Raw genomic sequence first — 16,285 nt, 5'->3', positions numbered from 1 at the left:
CATTTTAGGATTATTCTAATTCTCACTTACTGTTGATCATTGATAACTGAAGCTAAAGGTTTTGAAAACTCATTGATGTTTTGAATTTCATGAAGTTGACATAGTAATCTTTTCCTTAGGTTGATGTCTTAAATGACTACCACTTTCCAGCTGCTTACTATGTGGTAAAGATTTTACATATATAATATTTAATCTCAAAACAATCTTTAGAATAGTTAGCACTCCTATTTTTATCAGTGAAGTAAGTGAACCTCAGAGAGGTTAAACATCTTGCTCTGTAGCATACAGTCAGCAATTGGTAGAGCCAGGACAAGAAAGTCTACGACTAAATAAAGTTCATGCTTTATTTAATAAACCTAACGACAATGCCTGATAGGTCTTTTTAAATAATTTATTTTTATTTTATTTGCATTTGGTGTTTTGTCTGCGTGTATGTCAGTGTCAAATCTTGGAGTTATTGACAGTTGTGAGCGGCTATGTGGGTACTGGGAATTGAACTCAAATCCTCTGGAAGACTGGCCAATGCTCTTAAACACTGAGCCATCTCTCCAGCTCCGATAGTGAGGCCTTAAGTGCTTTATAAAATGCATTCTTTCCTCACCACAACCTTCTAAAAATATACTCTTGCTGTTATTGTTGTGTAACAAATGAGGAAACTAAGGAACAAAGAAATTAATTTACATTTTTGGTTTTTTTAACCACAACTCCTGATATAAATTCAAATATTTAAAAATTGGTCTAACACACATAGGAGCCTAATTTTTTAACCTAACACACTCAAAAGTTAAGAATTATGTAATGTTTTAGATGAACTACATTATCTTTCATACACTTAGAAAAAATAAGAATTTTAAAAATAAATGTCCTAGCAGGTATCTAATTATTGACAGATACATACATCTCTTCCTGGCACTCAGGAGGCACAAACTGGCAGATCTCTAAGTTTGAAGACAGCCAGGGCTATATAGAGAGACTCTGTCTCAAAAAAAACTGACTAGATAAATAAATATCAACTTAAAAGTTTTCTTTATTTTTAAATATTTATTTATTATTTATAATAAAATAAAAATAAAATCTCTTTTTAAAGAATTATTAATTTATTATGTATATGACATTCTGCCTCCATGTATGCCCATGTGCCAGAAGAGGGCACCAGATATTATTACAGATGGTTATTAGCCACCATGTGGTTGCTGGGAATTGAACTCAAGACCTCTGGAAGAGCAGCCATATCTCCAGCCCAAGGTTTCTTCATTTTTATTATCTGCTTGAACTAATTTAGATCCTTGCCAGTTATAATATTAAAGATCCTTCTTAGCCACTCTACAGAAATGCCGCTGTAGAAACTCTAAACTTGGTAACCTAAGTGTTCTTATTGTTTGCTTTTTGGTACAGGGTTTCTTTGCATAGCCTTTGCTGTCCTTGGCTCTGTAGACCAGGCTGGCCTCGAACTCACGGAGATCTGCCTGCCTCTGCCACCTGAGTTCTGGGATTCAAGGTGTGAGCCACCACTGCCTGGCTCCACAACAGTCTTTTTTTCTTTTCTTTTGTTTTTTAATCTGTTTTAGAAAAAGGTGCTCTTGAAGTACAATTTCTGTGCTTTACTCAATTTTATACTTTTATTAAATTCTAAAGTAACCATTTCACTATAGGTTATGGCCATTGCACCAACCCATTACATCTGGCAACGAGAGCGCTCTGTGCATCACAGTGGAGCTGTTAGGAACTACAACAGAGATGAAGTTCATCTGCCCCGGGGGCCTAGTGCCACACCAGTAGACTGTTTACTGTGTGGTAAAAAAGGAAGATACATGAGATTGGGACTGTCTTCATCGTCATCTTCATCCAGTGACACAGTAGAGCTAATGGAAAAACACTCTCAGGAATTACACAATTCATTATCAGTGGACATGATAGGTGAACCTTCTCAAGCCAATAGCTATTCTCAAGGTATGCTTTAATGTTAAAATAGAATTAAACCAATGCATGCTATTTATCTAGTCACACCTTCCAGGTAGGGATGCAAACATTTCATAACTGAGTTAAATTAGCATTGAAAGTTTTCCCTCTTTGAGTTACTACTTTTTATTCTCTGTCTATACCTGTTTTGTGGTAGTATATAAACACTAAAAGGATTTTGACATATATTAAGCTGAAACTCAGTATGTTGTGAGGGTATTAGTGCTCCAAGTATTAGGACTTGAAGGGTTTCTATGAAATGTATGTTTTATTTAAAAATGATTTCAAGAAAATAAATTTACTTGTAATCCCCACCCAATTATTGGTTTCTTCTATATACTTTTCTATTCCTAACAAAAGTAGACTATATAAATGCTAGCCTTTTATTATTTAGTATAAATCATTTTCTAATGTCATTTAGTCTTGTTGTGATATGTTATGCCTTAATATTTGTTGTGAGGAGGCCGCTTGTTGGTTCCTGGCTGCTCGGCAGCTCAGACCCAAAATAATCACACAGAAACTATGTTATTTAGAACACTGCTTGGCCCATTAGCCCTAGCTTCTTATTGGCTAACACTTATATCTTAATTTAACCCATTTCTAGTCATCTGTGTATCGCCACGTGGCTGTGGCTTACCAGGTAAAGTTCGCAGCGTCTGTCTCCAGAGGGGCTACATGGCTTCTCTCTGACTCTGCCTCCTTTCTCCCAGCATTCAGTTTAGTTTTCCCTGCCTAGCTCTGTTCCCCTATAGCTCTGCTATAGGCCCAAAGCAGTTCCTTTATTAATCAATGATATTCACAGCATACAGGAGGGAATCCCACATCAAATTTATTTGCATATTTCATTTTTGTTGAGATCTAATGCTTACTTATAACAATGATATATCAACTAGAAAATATTAGCGAGAAATATATCATAACTTTCAAATTATTTTTTAAAGATTTATTTATTGTGTATACAGTATTCTGCCTGAAAGAATGCCTTCAAGCAAGAAGAGGGCACCAGACCTCATTACAGATGGTTGTGAGCCACCATGTGGTTGCTGGGAATTGACCTTTAGAAGAGCCACTGAGCTATCTCTCCAGCTCCTCAAATTATTTTTATATGTAGCATTTCTCTGGCATTTCTTTTCTAGATTTGAAACAGTACTAGAATAGGATCCTGTTTCTCTCATTTGAAAGATTTCTTGTTTTCCCTTCTATCATGAAAATAAAAACCAGACACACAACCTCAGAATTTTACTGGTTTATTTTACCATATTTCTATGAGAAGGACAATGACTACTGAAGCTTTTCTTTACTAAAGAGGAAACTAAACTCTAGTCTTTTGACTGTAAAGGTTGAACCTTAGTTCCTGTTCCTTTCTTTGGACACAGAATTTACTTAGCAAATTTTACTGACAGTATAATTTATTGCTTTTCATCATCTCCAAGTACACTCATTATTGTAACACCCATATTTGACAGTAAGTAGGGTCGATCAATTATAAAGTAAGAATTGATCATCTCTCTCCTATCTTCCAGAGCTCTTTTACCTTTACATTCTTTGATCCTCAGAATAGTTAAGGTTTATTGGATACTTAAATGTCCCAGGCAATACAGAAAACCCCTAACATTCATAATGCACTACCATTGGAGGTTAAGTATTGTTATCTCCACTTGGCAAATAAGGAAAACCGAGGCTTCTATTAATTTGCCCAAGATTGGTACAGTAATATTTGAAACCCCAGTCACCTGAATTCCTACCTAGTATGCTCTATGGGCCTTTGATGAAATCTTGCTTTTAGCAGTGAAAATAAGCTGGTGGCAGAAGCCTTTAAGAAGATTGCTAAAGGAGAGGTGGAAATATCAAGAACCAAGTTCCTTCTGAAATGCTTGTGGAGTGAGTTGGGAGCAAATTCTAATAATTTGAACAGGTATCTACAGAAAGCAGAAGAGGAACTGCTGTGTTTTTAGACCAGTCCTGTAGATCTCACTGGAGCATACTCTATACTCAAGGCCTTGACAATCCCACTAGGAGACTGGAGGGCAGGCAGGAAGAAAGGCACTGTGCCAGTCACTGAACTCAAAAAGCTGGAGGCAGGGGATGTGCCAGTGGGTAAAGACTGCTAGCTGATGACCTGAGTCCTCAGAGAAAGAGAGAGTAAATGAAATTTTTAAATTTTTAAAGCAAGTCTTTGAGACATTATGGATGAAACAGAGCAGGGAGTTGTGGAAGGATTGTGCTTTCACCTTGTTTGCTCATGAAATCCCAGTTTAGGATTTATAGGTCTTCTTTGTTGGTTTGTTTTTGTTTTTGAGAAAGAGTTTCTCTGTGTAACTCTGGATGTCCTGAAACTCCCTCTGTAGACCAAGCTCTGTCGACCAAGCTGGCCTTGAACTCAAGAGATCCACCTCACTCTGTCTCCTGGGTGCTGGGATTAAAGGTGTGTGCCACCGTGGTCTGGCTGTGAATCTTAAGGTTAACTCTAAAAACCTTTGATAATATCAGAGGGCAAGTGATTTCTGGGTATGGTGCCAATGTCTTGTGATCTCAGCACTTAGGAGGTTAAAGTAGGAGGATTGCAAGTTGGAAGCCACAGTGGTTTCCCATTAAAAGGGGGAGGTGGGGGTGTTGAGCACTGAAGCGATGTCTCAGGGATGAAAAGCCTCCCACTCTTCCAGAGGCCTCCAATTTGATTCCAGCACCCACATGGTGGGTAACACAAGTCCCAGGGTACCTGATGCCTTTTTCTGGCCGTTACAGATACCACACTGGTTATACATAAACATACATGTAGGACACATGTACATGCAGGCAAAATGCCTATATACATCAAATAATAAAATTTAAAAACCAAATCATTAGGAACAACAAAAACCCCTATTAGATGGAAAGATATAAAATATTGATCACATATACATTTAATCAGTAAAAAAGTCTACATTCATTTTCTGGGCTTCACAGAATGTGAAGTAACTAGGGATGAAGTATACAATATTGTAGGAGTCATAGCATTTCCTAGAGTAGGGTCGGACTCGCCTGCCTTAGCAGCTGCTCACATTTATAGTGTCCTTTGCTAACAAAACATTTCCCCTACAGTCTACATAATGCTGGAGTCACTTGATGGTTTCTATATAGCCATAAAATATTCATTCCAAGTCGGGCAGTGGTGGCGGACACGCCTTTGATCCCAGCACTTGGGAGGCAGAGCCAGGTGGATCTGAGTTTGAGGCCAGCCTGGTCTACAGAGTGAGTTCCAGGACAGCAAAGGATACACAGAGAAACCCTGTCTTGAAACCAACAGAATCCTTCAAGAGAGACATACAAGGAGTTGACGTTGGCTCCAGGTTTTTAAGCTATGGTTTATTGTAGATAGTGATCAGTACACCTTTCAAACAAAAGAAAGCAACTTTCTGCCATCTAGCCTAACTTGCTTTTTTTTTCTCTTTCTCCCTTTCTCTTTTTCTTCTTTTAAGACATGGTTTCTTTGTGTAACACTGGGTGGTCCAAACTCCCTACATAGATCAGACTGGCCTCAAACTTAGAGATCCACCTGCCTCTGGGATTGCAAGTATGCAATATCATGGCTAAATTTGTTTGATTATTAAGTTAACATGTACCAGAAAGCAATTTTAATACAAAAACTACCAATGATATATTAGTCCTTTATACTAATCACATTTAAAAGCCCAATCGCCCAAGAAGTTTTGAAGTGGTTTTGTAATGTTCATTTTACTGCTGGAAAAACTCAGAAAAGTCACACTGTTACCAGCTAAAGCAACAAACAGCAACAGAAATCAGGGGTTCAACTCTAAATATGCAACTTTTGAAAAAAAATTATCGTATGTGTATGAGTGTTTTGCTTGCATGTGTTATCTCCTTACCATGTGAGTACAATGCCCATGGAGGCTGGAAGAAGACATAGGATCCCTTAGAACTGGAGTTACATATGTTTGTAAGCTACCATGTAGGTGCTGGGAATTGAACCCAGGTCCTCTGGAAGAATGGCCTAGGGTTTGTAACCACTGAGTCATCTCTACCACCCCCACTTTTCTGTTTTTGCTGGTTTTGTTTTTGGTGTTGGTGTTTGAACCCAGGGCCTCATATAAGCTATACTCATGTTCTTACATTTAGGTTATGCCTCCAAACCCTGTAGCCCATTTTATATTAAACTATCTCTGCTACTGTTTATGTGGCTTGAAGCCCCAAGGCATCGAAGCTAGTCCAAAATGCACATGAACTGTCTGCAAACTTGAGGTTTTAAAATAAAAACAACGGGGAAAAATAACCAAGCCTTTTCTTAGACATTGACAGGCATATGTCCATCTTAAAATGGAATATTCTCTGTTAGATAACTTATAACCAAATAATTTTCTTAAAAATAAATTAACTTGGGGCTGGAGAGATGGCTCAGTGGTTAAGAGCACTGATTGGTCTTCTAAGGACCCAGGTTCAATTCTCAGCCTGCAGATGGCAGCTTACAGCTGTCTTAATTCCAAGATCTGGACTACATGCAAGCAAAGGAATACTTGCAAGCAAAACACCAATGTACATAAAATAAAAAAATCAACTTTAGAACTTCATTTTTTGTTAAATTGTTATATGTGTTCTGGATACAGTCACCTATGTTTAAAATCTTTCCACTGTGTCAGGTGGTGGTGGCACATGCCTGTAATCCCAGCACTTGGGAAGTAGAGGCTGGCAGATCTCTGTGAGTTCGAGGAGGTCAGCCTGGTCTACAAAGCAAGTTTCAGGACAGCTAGGACTGTTACACAGAGAAACCCTATTTTGATAAACAAACACAAATCTTTGCACTTAACAAAAATATAATCAGGGATAAAGATATAGATCAGTGGATGATGCACATGGATTAATAATGTGATCAGGACTATGCTATATGACCAACATTTAGGAGCACAAAATATTACAGAATTATAAACCCAAAACTATGGAGGTTGAAAGAGAATTACTGTAGGTTCTAAGCTAGCCAAAGCTCTAGAGAATCCTATCTTCAAAAAAAAATAACAGACTACAGAATTCTTTCTGTAGAATGAGAAAGTTGGTAAAATATTTTCAGAACAAGTAACGTATGAACAGGACATTGAATGAGTCCTAGTCCTGTTTTTCCAGGGACTGGCAAACATAAGGGACAGAGTGGAATGACAGATAGGAATTTGAAAATACAGTATGTCTTACACCGAATCATTAGCTAATCTGGTTCTTTCTTCACTATATTTTTTATACCTGTCCCCTTTAATTCCTAATCACATATGCATTACTATAACTAAGTTAGGTGAAACGATGCAGTGTAACTTAAGCAAACTTACTGACCATTTACTGGATAGGAAAGGTAAGGCAAGGCCTCTAGAAATCAACTGGAAGACAGTTCTGAACCAGATCTCTTAAGATTTGAGCATGATACATGAGGGTCAGACATAGACACAAAAAACTATCATGAAGCTAGGCATGGTGGCACACACTTATAACCTCAGCACTTTGGATGTGGAGTGGATCAGGAATTCAAGGTCATCATCAGTTTGAGGTCAGCCTGAGCTACATGAGAGCCTGTCTCAAAAAAATGAAAAGGAAAGGAAGGAGAAAGAAAGTTAACATTAGTTAGCATTTGTCCTAGCATGCTTATAATCCTAGTACCTAGATGCTGAGACATGACGATCATGTGTTCAAGGCTAGTCTGAGCTACACAGGGAGTGAGATCCTGACAGAGCTGGGGATGGCATCTGGGCAACATAATGAGAGAGAAGGGTTGGAGAAAGGTCTTAAACCGGAGCTTGATGAACTATTTGAAAACAAATGCTAATTTGTTTAGCATTCAATTAAAAACTAAGATGGATACAATGATAGAGAGATATTGTTCAGTTATCCATTGGACATATGCTAATATGCTAAGCAGAAACTAAGATCACTTAGTTTGAAATGAAAAAGGTTAAGCAACAGGATGTTCATTTGCCTTTAATCCAATTCCTTCTCCATGTAGTCACGTAGGACCTGACACTTATTGGACATCAAAACTCTAGTTACAGTACAGACAGACCTCAGTCAGTACTTTAATGCAGCCAAAATGAATTTTCCACACAAAAATCTAAGCATGTCACCCTTAAGTTACTTCAGTGGCACCTCAGTTTTTTGTTTTTAAGATAGCCAAATTTGGGTTGGAGATACAGCTCAGTTGACAGAGTATTTGGTTAGCCTTCACTGACCATAGGATTTGATCCCCTTTACATAATAAAGGCATAGTAATTCACACCAGTATTATCAGCACTTAGGAGGCAGAGGCAGGAGGATCAGAAGTTCAAGGTGTCAACTTCAGCTACATACTGAGCTTGGGCCAACTCCTTAGAAGGCCTCTAAGATCCCACATAGCCTGATCCCGATACCAAGCTCTTTCTCATCCTCCTGCCTCTACCTCCCCATTCCTTTCTTTAATAGCCCTCTTTCTCCCTCTGGATCCCTTCTTTAGAACATATCCACCTCTTAATTCCATGCCTTTAAAAAACAGTTTTTTGAGATAGGATCTTACTATGTTACCCTAGGTGTCCTAAAGCTACTATATAGAACATACTGGCCTTGAACTCACACAGATACAATTGTCCCTGACACCTGGGTGCTAGGATTAAAGGTATATTCCATCATACTCAGCTTTGTTTGTTTGTTTGTTTGTTTGTTGTTGTTGTTGTTAAAGTAACCCACCAAGTTTAATTAGGGTAGCTTACATGTTCCTGTTTGCTAGAGCAAGGGCACCTTACCAGAGGCTACACTACTGAAGAAAAATGACTCCCCTCTCCCATCTATGCTAGAATGTTGATAGGGTTGATCTTATGCAGGTAAACATGGCTGTTGTGGGTTTCTTAGCACAATGTCATTTCCCTAAGTGTTTTTTAGCACTTATCTCTATTCTTTGGCTCTTACATTCTTTCCCTCTCTGTAGAAGGAGCTGCGGGCTGCTTCCCACCACCCGGTTAGCTTTACACCTGAAATAATTACACGGAAACTATTTATTTAAACACTGTCTGGCCCATTAGGTTTAGCCTCTTATTGGCTAATTTTTATATCTTGTTTTAACCCATATTTAGTAATCTGTATAGCACCACGAGGGCTTACCAGGAAAGATCTTAACCTGTGTCTGACTCAGAGAGAAGAGCTATGGTGTTTGCCTGAGGTGTCTGCCTGACTCTGCTTTCTTTCTTCTACAGTTCTGTTCTGTCTACTCCGCCTACCTAAATTTCTGTCCTATTAAAGGGCCAAGGCAGTTTCTTTATTAACCAGTGAAAGTAACACATAGACAGATGACCCACCTCCATCACCTCTCTGTCTGAATTGCGAGTGTGTGTAATACACAGATGTCCTGTTTAGGGTAATCACCAGTCATTGATTCTCAGCACTTTGACCAGTTATGAATTTATGCATTAACCACTGCCCGCCACAAAAGGCCTCAATGACCAAGGTTGAGAGCAGCACTAATCTAAGGGTATAATGTTAAATGTTTAGAAAGCAGCATGACATCATGTCCACTTAGCAAAATAACGGAAATAGGTTCCCCTCTAAAACTAATGGCCTCCTCAGCTACAGGCATGAATGTACTATATAACCCAAGCCGGCCTGGAGCCCATGGCAGTTCTGCTTCAGCATCAGAATTAATGAAATACATCAATGATGGCAGAAATATACTTTAGGAATGTGAATTAGGAATAGGGATACCAGTTATATTAATTCCGGTGTTATTTTAACCTGGTTAAAAAGATTCTGTCTGAAACATTGTCTTGAAAAACAAACAAACAAGCAAAATTCTGTTTATGGTAGCTCACATTTGTTATTCCAGAGTTCAGGAGACTGGAGCAGGAGGGCTTCCATTAGTTCCAGAACACCCTGAACTATAGTAAGGCCAGCCTAGGTTATAGAATGAGACTCTAGAGGGAAAGGCAGAACGATCAGCGTTCAAGGCCACCCTGACTACTTGAGATCTTGTCTTTAAGTCCCAGAGGAATAGAAACCAACCAAACAAAGAGAATTATTATGTCTTGAGGGTGTACTCCATTAATAGTGTGTTTAAGATGTACCAGGCTCAAGGTCCTGGTGTCAATTTCTAGAAACAAAAGCAACAATGTTACATCTTTATTATAATTTTTAAGATTATATCATTCTCATGGGTTCTTTCTCAGTTCTTCCTATTTATTATAGTCCTGTTTTCCTTTTATTTATGTTTTTGTGGCTTTTTGGAGATTGCCTTCTGCCTCTTGAGTAGGATCTTTCATTGTTTTTGCTGCTGCACCAAGCACTCTAGGCTAGCTGACCAACCAGCAAGCTCCCAGGTGAACTCCTGTTTCTACCTCCCATATTGCTATAGGAGTGTTGATATTACAGATGTCCACCACTACTGCATCCAGCTTTTTCTACCTCCCACCCCACCTCCCAAGTCAGGGTTTCTCTGTGTAACAGTCCTAGCTGTCCTGGAACTCGCTTTGTAGACCGAGCTGGCCTGAAACTCAAAAAGATCTGCCTGCCTCTGCCTCCCAAGAGCTGGGATTAAAGGCTTATGCCACTACTGCTTGGCTCATTATTACTTTAAAGTTCCGAAAAAAAACAATTTAAATATGTACTAGGACCTTTAATTCCCAGCACTTCGGAGGAAGAGGCAGTTGGTCTTTTCTTTTTTGAGGTAGGGCCTCTTGTATCTTAATCCTCCTGCCTCTTCCTCAACAAACTCTGAGATTAAAAGCATAATCACCACTCCCAAATTGAGACTCTGTTTCAAAAAAGTCAAAAAATATTTAAAAATATATAAATTTTTGTCTTAAAATACAATTTACCTTAAAATGCATATTTTATTTCAGTAGCCAATGACCATCAATCAAACAAAGAAAAGGAAACTAATTTTATGAAGAAAGACAGAGCTATGGAGTGGTTTACAGGAAGTGAAGAATGACGTGGCTCAACTAAAGCAACCTGGAATTAACTACAGAATATCAAAATAAATGCAAGACAATGTCAAAATGGGACAGATACCCAGTTGTACAACATTTTTTAGCTTCAAACATATGTAAAAGTTATACAAGTCATAGTAATAACTAAAAGTATCAATTTATGACAGTGATTGATAATATGAAATTCTAATTTGATACTTCTCTGCCTTCAAATTGATATCTCTCATCTGAGGTATCTCAGTTCAGCTGTGGTTTGACCTTTCTCAACCTGACAAGAAAAGCCAGTTTAAACGAGAAAACAATTAAGGTCATACCGCTGTATTAGTTAAAGAAACATTTAGTATGTTCTGAAAACATTACTGACGTGTGTGGACAGTTTGCCAGTGAGCAGATCTAGCAATATAGAGATAGGGTCCGTATAGAAAATCAGAATGTGACTTTGTGTAACAGAACAAAATGCTTACTACACTGTATGTGTTTATAATTTGTTCACACTGTCCTGTTCTTGTAAGGTCTTTTCTTCTTTTTATATTTTTATTGGAGCTATACTGCTAGTCAGTACATTTGCCAGCAATCACATAGAAATACAGAAACATTTGCCAGCAATCACATAGTAGTAACCTTACAGATAAGCTTATGACCAAAAGGATAAGCCTGTTTCATAAATAAATATATCTGAAACCCTTTTCACGGCCTAGATAATGTACATATACAAGGATCTGAACTTGCTTCCTGGAAGAGCTCCAGCAGCACTTTAGGACTTCTGCAATTAATTTAAAAGAATAGAAAAATACTACACTTCAGTTTCTGTACCAAAATTATAATAATAATGATAATGATAATCCATGAAGTATTATCATGAAGTAGTTATGTGAGCATGTTATTGTGTGAATGTGTTGGCCAATATACTCAAGAATCTGCAATACTTACTATTGAATATGCAAGCATAAAATAAAACTGGAGCTCACCATGGTTCTCCTCTTGAAACTCTTCATTTCCAACTCCAATTTTCTTTTGAGAATGTAATTGTAAATTTGTGTTGATTCTTGGTCTGACTTTTAGAGGCAGAATTCTACTTCTCTGCTTTGTAAGGCAAACCAGCCAATCTCTGATTGACCTTGCTTATCTGTTCACACGAGAGAGCAAGTTCACAGGTGCAAATCCCATCCAAAGTTCAACAGTTATTCAACATTTTACATGTGCCTATTTAACATTTTATATGTGCCAATCTGGGTGGTAGTGATGTGCGCCTTTAATCCCAGCACTCGGGAGACAGAGGCAGGCAGATCTCTGGGTCTGAGACCAGCCTGGTCTACAGAATGAGTTCCAGGACAGCCAGGGCTACACAGAGAAACCCTGTCTCAAAACCACTCCCACCCCAAAAAAAGAAAAGAAAGAAATGATTTAACATTTAATTTAGAATTATAATACTACAGATTTTGAAATCTTGCTATGTAGACCAGGCTGGCCCAAACTCACAGTGATTTTCCTGCCCCTGCCTGCTAGGTGCCTGGCTAGTGGAACTCCATCTACTAAATAGATAAGACCTTTGTAGTCTTTAAATCAGCATATCTCTTGTTACCCAATGAGACCTCAAAATATCCCAAGGATGGGCATTAGCATTCCTTGAAATAGGTCAGGGGTGAGTTTCACCTGCTTATCCATCCACTCCTGCTCACTCACCAAAACCCAACTTCCCCACGTCCCAACTACGGTTTCACGTGGTTATTAGGGGTGACATAGGAAGGTTTACTGGGGTTGGGACTCCATTGATGTGGCTTTAGAAGTCACCCATGCTTGGATGGAGCTTTTCCAGGAAGTAGCTCCCTGGCATATCCACGCATCAGTACTTAATCCCAGTAATCTCACTGGCTCACCAAACTGGACTTAGATGGTCTGTTGGTGTCTTACCTGGGCTGAATAGCCACTTATGTGCATCTCAAGAGAAAAAGAACGGAAGAGAACGCAGGATTTTTGATGCATTCCAGACAAGCTCTCTACAACTGAGTTAAATCCCTAACCCTAATATAAATACATGTGATAAAATATACTTCCAGTAACATACTTTATTAAGTATTATTATTAAAATCCCGCCATGGGGCCTGCAGATGGCCCAGCCAAATAGATACACTGTGGACAAGCCTGATAACCTGAATTTGATTCCAAGATCCCACAAGGTGGCAGAAGAGAATTGACTTTGGGAGACACACACAAACACGTACACCCCAGATATTAAGAAAAAACAAAACCGTTACAATGGTACTATAAAATTTACCCCTAAACATTCAACATTCTCTTAGGTATTGAACTCACTTAAGAGCTGCGGGGAACAAGTACGTCTCTGTTTAGCAAGTCCTCGTCACTTTAATAGAAAACTGACATAATCTTCATTTTAGATATGGGAGTAGGGACTATCAAATTTAAACTCAGCTTCTAAAATTATCAGTTATTTGAACATGTTTAAAAACCCAAAATGTTGAGAAACTCCAACACTTGGTGATATGATGAGAACATTCATCAGACTGTGGTACTGCGCCCATCTTTGCCCTTCCTGGAACCCACACCCACCTAATCCCCATCGCAATGCCCAACGGTAAATCTTCGTTTCATCAGTAATATATAGTCCCCAAACCTGACCTCTGCAGCAGAAAACTCTTACTAGAGGAACTCGTCAGGATCTGGCCAGAGAACTTGCCCACCATCTCGCTGACAGGGATTGTCCCCAGTTACTATTAAAGTGCCCGAAGTTGCACAGCTGTCTTTTCCCCGTCTGAATTAAAATAAGCTCCCTGGCCCGAAAGGGTCCCTCTCTGTACGGGGAGCACGAAGAGGTAGCGTTAAGCAATCCGGGCTCGGTCGCCAACTGAACAACCGCGGACAGTGGCTTTACTCTCCACTCCAGTCCCCCCGATCTCGAGGGGGTGACTCTTCCCGCGAAGTCCACAGCCTGAGGTTCTCCGCAGTCTAGAGACACCGAGTCCCTACACTCCGGACACCGGGAGCACGAGACTGGGACAACCCGAGCACGCGCTCTCCATCTCGCGCGTCTCTAGGCGGGGACTCGCAACACCGGAACTGAGCTCCCTCTCAAGACACTAACCCAAGTTATGTTATGAATGAATCGGCTCGGAGTTTAAACCGACTCTGGAGCTCAGCAGACTCAGCAATGGAAAACAGAGCAGGTGCTGAGGTACACATGTGACGCAATCACAGCTCCAGCCCCTGTTTCTGGGTAGCGTAGGAGGCGGACTCACCGGTGTCGCAGGCGGAGTAGCGTCACTGCCTCTGCGTCCGGCAGATACGGTGGGCGGAGCCTGGGGCTCGTTGACCTCGCGGCTAAGGGGATTGTCTCCGCAGCAAAAAATTCTTGCTGCTTCTTCGGGTGGCGAGAGTACAGAGTTTACCACTCAGCAACCTCCGCCAGCTGCCCGGGGACCAGGAGTACCAGGAAAGACGAAATGTAGATTGTGGAACCTGGAAAATCTTCTGCTAGGTTTAAGTCGCTAGTGATGGTGAACGGGAACGCCACCTATTACCCCCAAGAAGCAAAAGTAAACTAGCCCTGAGATTCGTTGTCAGACATCGTAGATTGCACTGCTTGGTGACCCGCACACTTTGTTTATGACTGGCAAGTCCTTTTCGAATGGGTAGGGACTGCCTGTCGGTCCTCAGTCCGAAGTCCAGAGTGTCCAGAGAGGCGGAGGAAGGCCAGAGTAACCAATGGGGGTATAGCTCAGTGGTAGAGCATTTGACTGCAGATCAAGAGGTCCCTGGTTCAAATCCAGGTGCCCCCTTGCCTTTGTTTTTGGAAACCAACCGAAGCTATGGTGGCACATGCTTTAAAAAAGCAGAGACAGGTGAATTAGAGACCAGCCTGGGCTGCATAAGAAGATCCAGGACAGCCAAAGACCAGAACTACATAACAGAAAGAACAAACTAAAAATTAACACTCTTCGCTGACGTTCTTATCCAAAAGAATTCTTTACAAAAATCAAACAAGTCGGGCGGTGTTGGCGCACGCCTTTAATCCCAGCACTCAGGAGGCAGAAGTAGGCGAATCTCTGTAACCATGAGATGTAAGCAAGACCTAGTTCCAGGACAACTAGAAGGGTTACACAGAGAAACATTGTCTAGAAAAATCAGGAAAACAAAACAACAACAACAAAACCAACCCACAATTGTTTTAGTACCCCCCCCCACAACTTCTTAAAACTGAAGTTACCTTTTGCACCCAAAGTTAAATATCATTAGCCTGTCTGCTTGATCTCATGGCATCAGGCAATACTATGAATGTATATTGAAAATTCACAAGAGGAAGATTAAATAACTACCACAAGGTCCCTGACAAGAGAGCTGAAAAGCAGAATGTGAGATTTCTAACTACATCAACCAAATTCAACAGCCCTTGTTAATTGTATCATAAACCTTTTCTAAAGACTAACCGAGAACTGGGGCAATAGCTCAGTATGTAAATGCTTGCTTTGCAAGAACTGGGGTCCGCGTTTGATTTCCAGAACCCACATTTAAATGAGGTGAGCAGCAGGATGATTCAGTAGGTAAAGGTGCCCACCCCAGAGACTGGTGACTAGATTTTGATCCTAGGACCCCACATGATGAATGAAGATGCTTTTCTGGGTTCTCCTCTGACACCCACACATATTTTGAAGCAAGTGTTCCCCTCCCCCTTCTTTTAAAGCAAAATTGGTATGTAATTCTGATCCTAGGGAAACAGAAAGGCAGATGCCCCGGCACTCAGTGACCAAGCAGTCTAGCTCACCAGTTCCAGGCCAGCGGACATGAGACCCTGTCTCGGGCACCAGGCGTGCACGTGGTACACAGACATACATGCAGGCACTCACCCATGCACACAAAAATGAAAGTAAATAAAATGTCTTTTAAACATGAAAAATAAACCCCATTCATAGTCTGGGAGTATAGTTGCATGCTATAATTGCATGGGAGTATAATTGCATGCCTAGCTTGCATCAGGCCTTGAGTTCAAGCCTCATCACCACGGGGGGAAATTCTATTCAAATTTTTAAAGTTTACCTCATTTTGTCTCGAAACTGAATTTGACAAACTGTTCTTTAAATCCATGTAATAATCTTCTTATATTACTGTTTAAAAACATTACCCAGGTGGTGGCAGCCCACACCTTTGATCCCAGCACTGGGAAGGCAGAGGCAGGTGGATCTGAGTTCCAGGACAGCCTGGTCTAGATCTACAGAGTGAGTTTCAAGACAGCCAGAGGTACACAGAGAAACCCTATCTCGAAAAAACAAAAATCAGGAGAGAGATACTGATATATATATATATATATATATATATATATATATATATATATATATGAATGTTTTGCCGTGTACGCATGCATGTCTACCACGTGTGTCTGGTGCATTCAGAGG

The 16,285-nt window shown here is 40.1% G+C and overlaps 2 protein-coding genes and 1 non-coding gene across 3 annotated transcripts in view; 2 read left to right on the top strand and 1 right to left on the bottom strand.

Annotated features, from left to right (window-relative positions):
- Spdya (speedy/RINGO cell cycle regulator family member A) overlaps positions 1–11,717 on the top strand; it is a 29,859-nt gene extending 18,142 nt beyond the window's left edge. The window contains exons 6-7 of the mRNA XM_038320025.1: positions 1,653–1,950; positions 10,791–11,717. Of these exons, the coding sequence (XP_038175953.1) occupies positions 1,653–1,950; positions 10,791–10,882 (390 nt within the window). The 3' untranslated portion in view covers positions 10,883–11,717. The remainder of the gene's footprint in view (positions 1–1,652; positions 1,951–10,790) is intronic.
- On the bottom strand, positions 11,104–15,723 carry Trmt61b (tRNA methyltransferase 61B). The gene is given in 8 exon segments (XM_042054552.1): positions 11,104–11,148; positions 11,811–11,994; positions 11,996–12,051; positions 13,473–13,507; positions 13,510–13,599; positions 13,602–13,757; positions 13,760–13,964; positions 15,658–15,723. Coding segments are annotated over 8 exon segments (837 nt in total).
- Positions 14,603–14,674, top strand: Trnac-gca. Its single transcript has one exon. It is a non-coding gene; the product is annotated as a tRNA-Cys (tRNA).
- Positions 15,724–16,285: the final 562 nt, after the last annotated feature.

This window comes from Arvicola amphibius, chromosome 2 (assembly GCF_903992535.2).
Source record: "Arvicola amphibius chromosome 2, mArvAmp1.2, whole genome shotgun sequence".
Classification (NCBI taxonomy): Eukaryota; Metazoa; Chordata; class Mammalia; order Rodentia; family Cricetidae; genus Arvicola; species Arvicola amphibius.
This window is presented reverse-complemented; position numbering and strand designations above follow the sequence as displayed.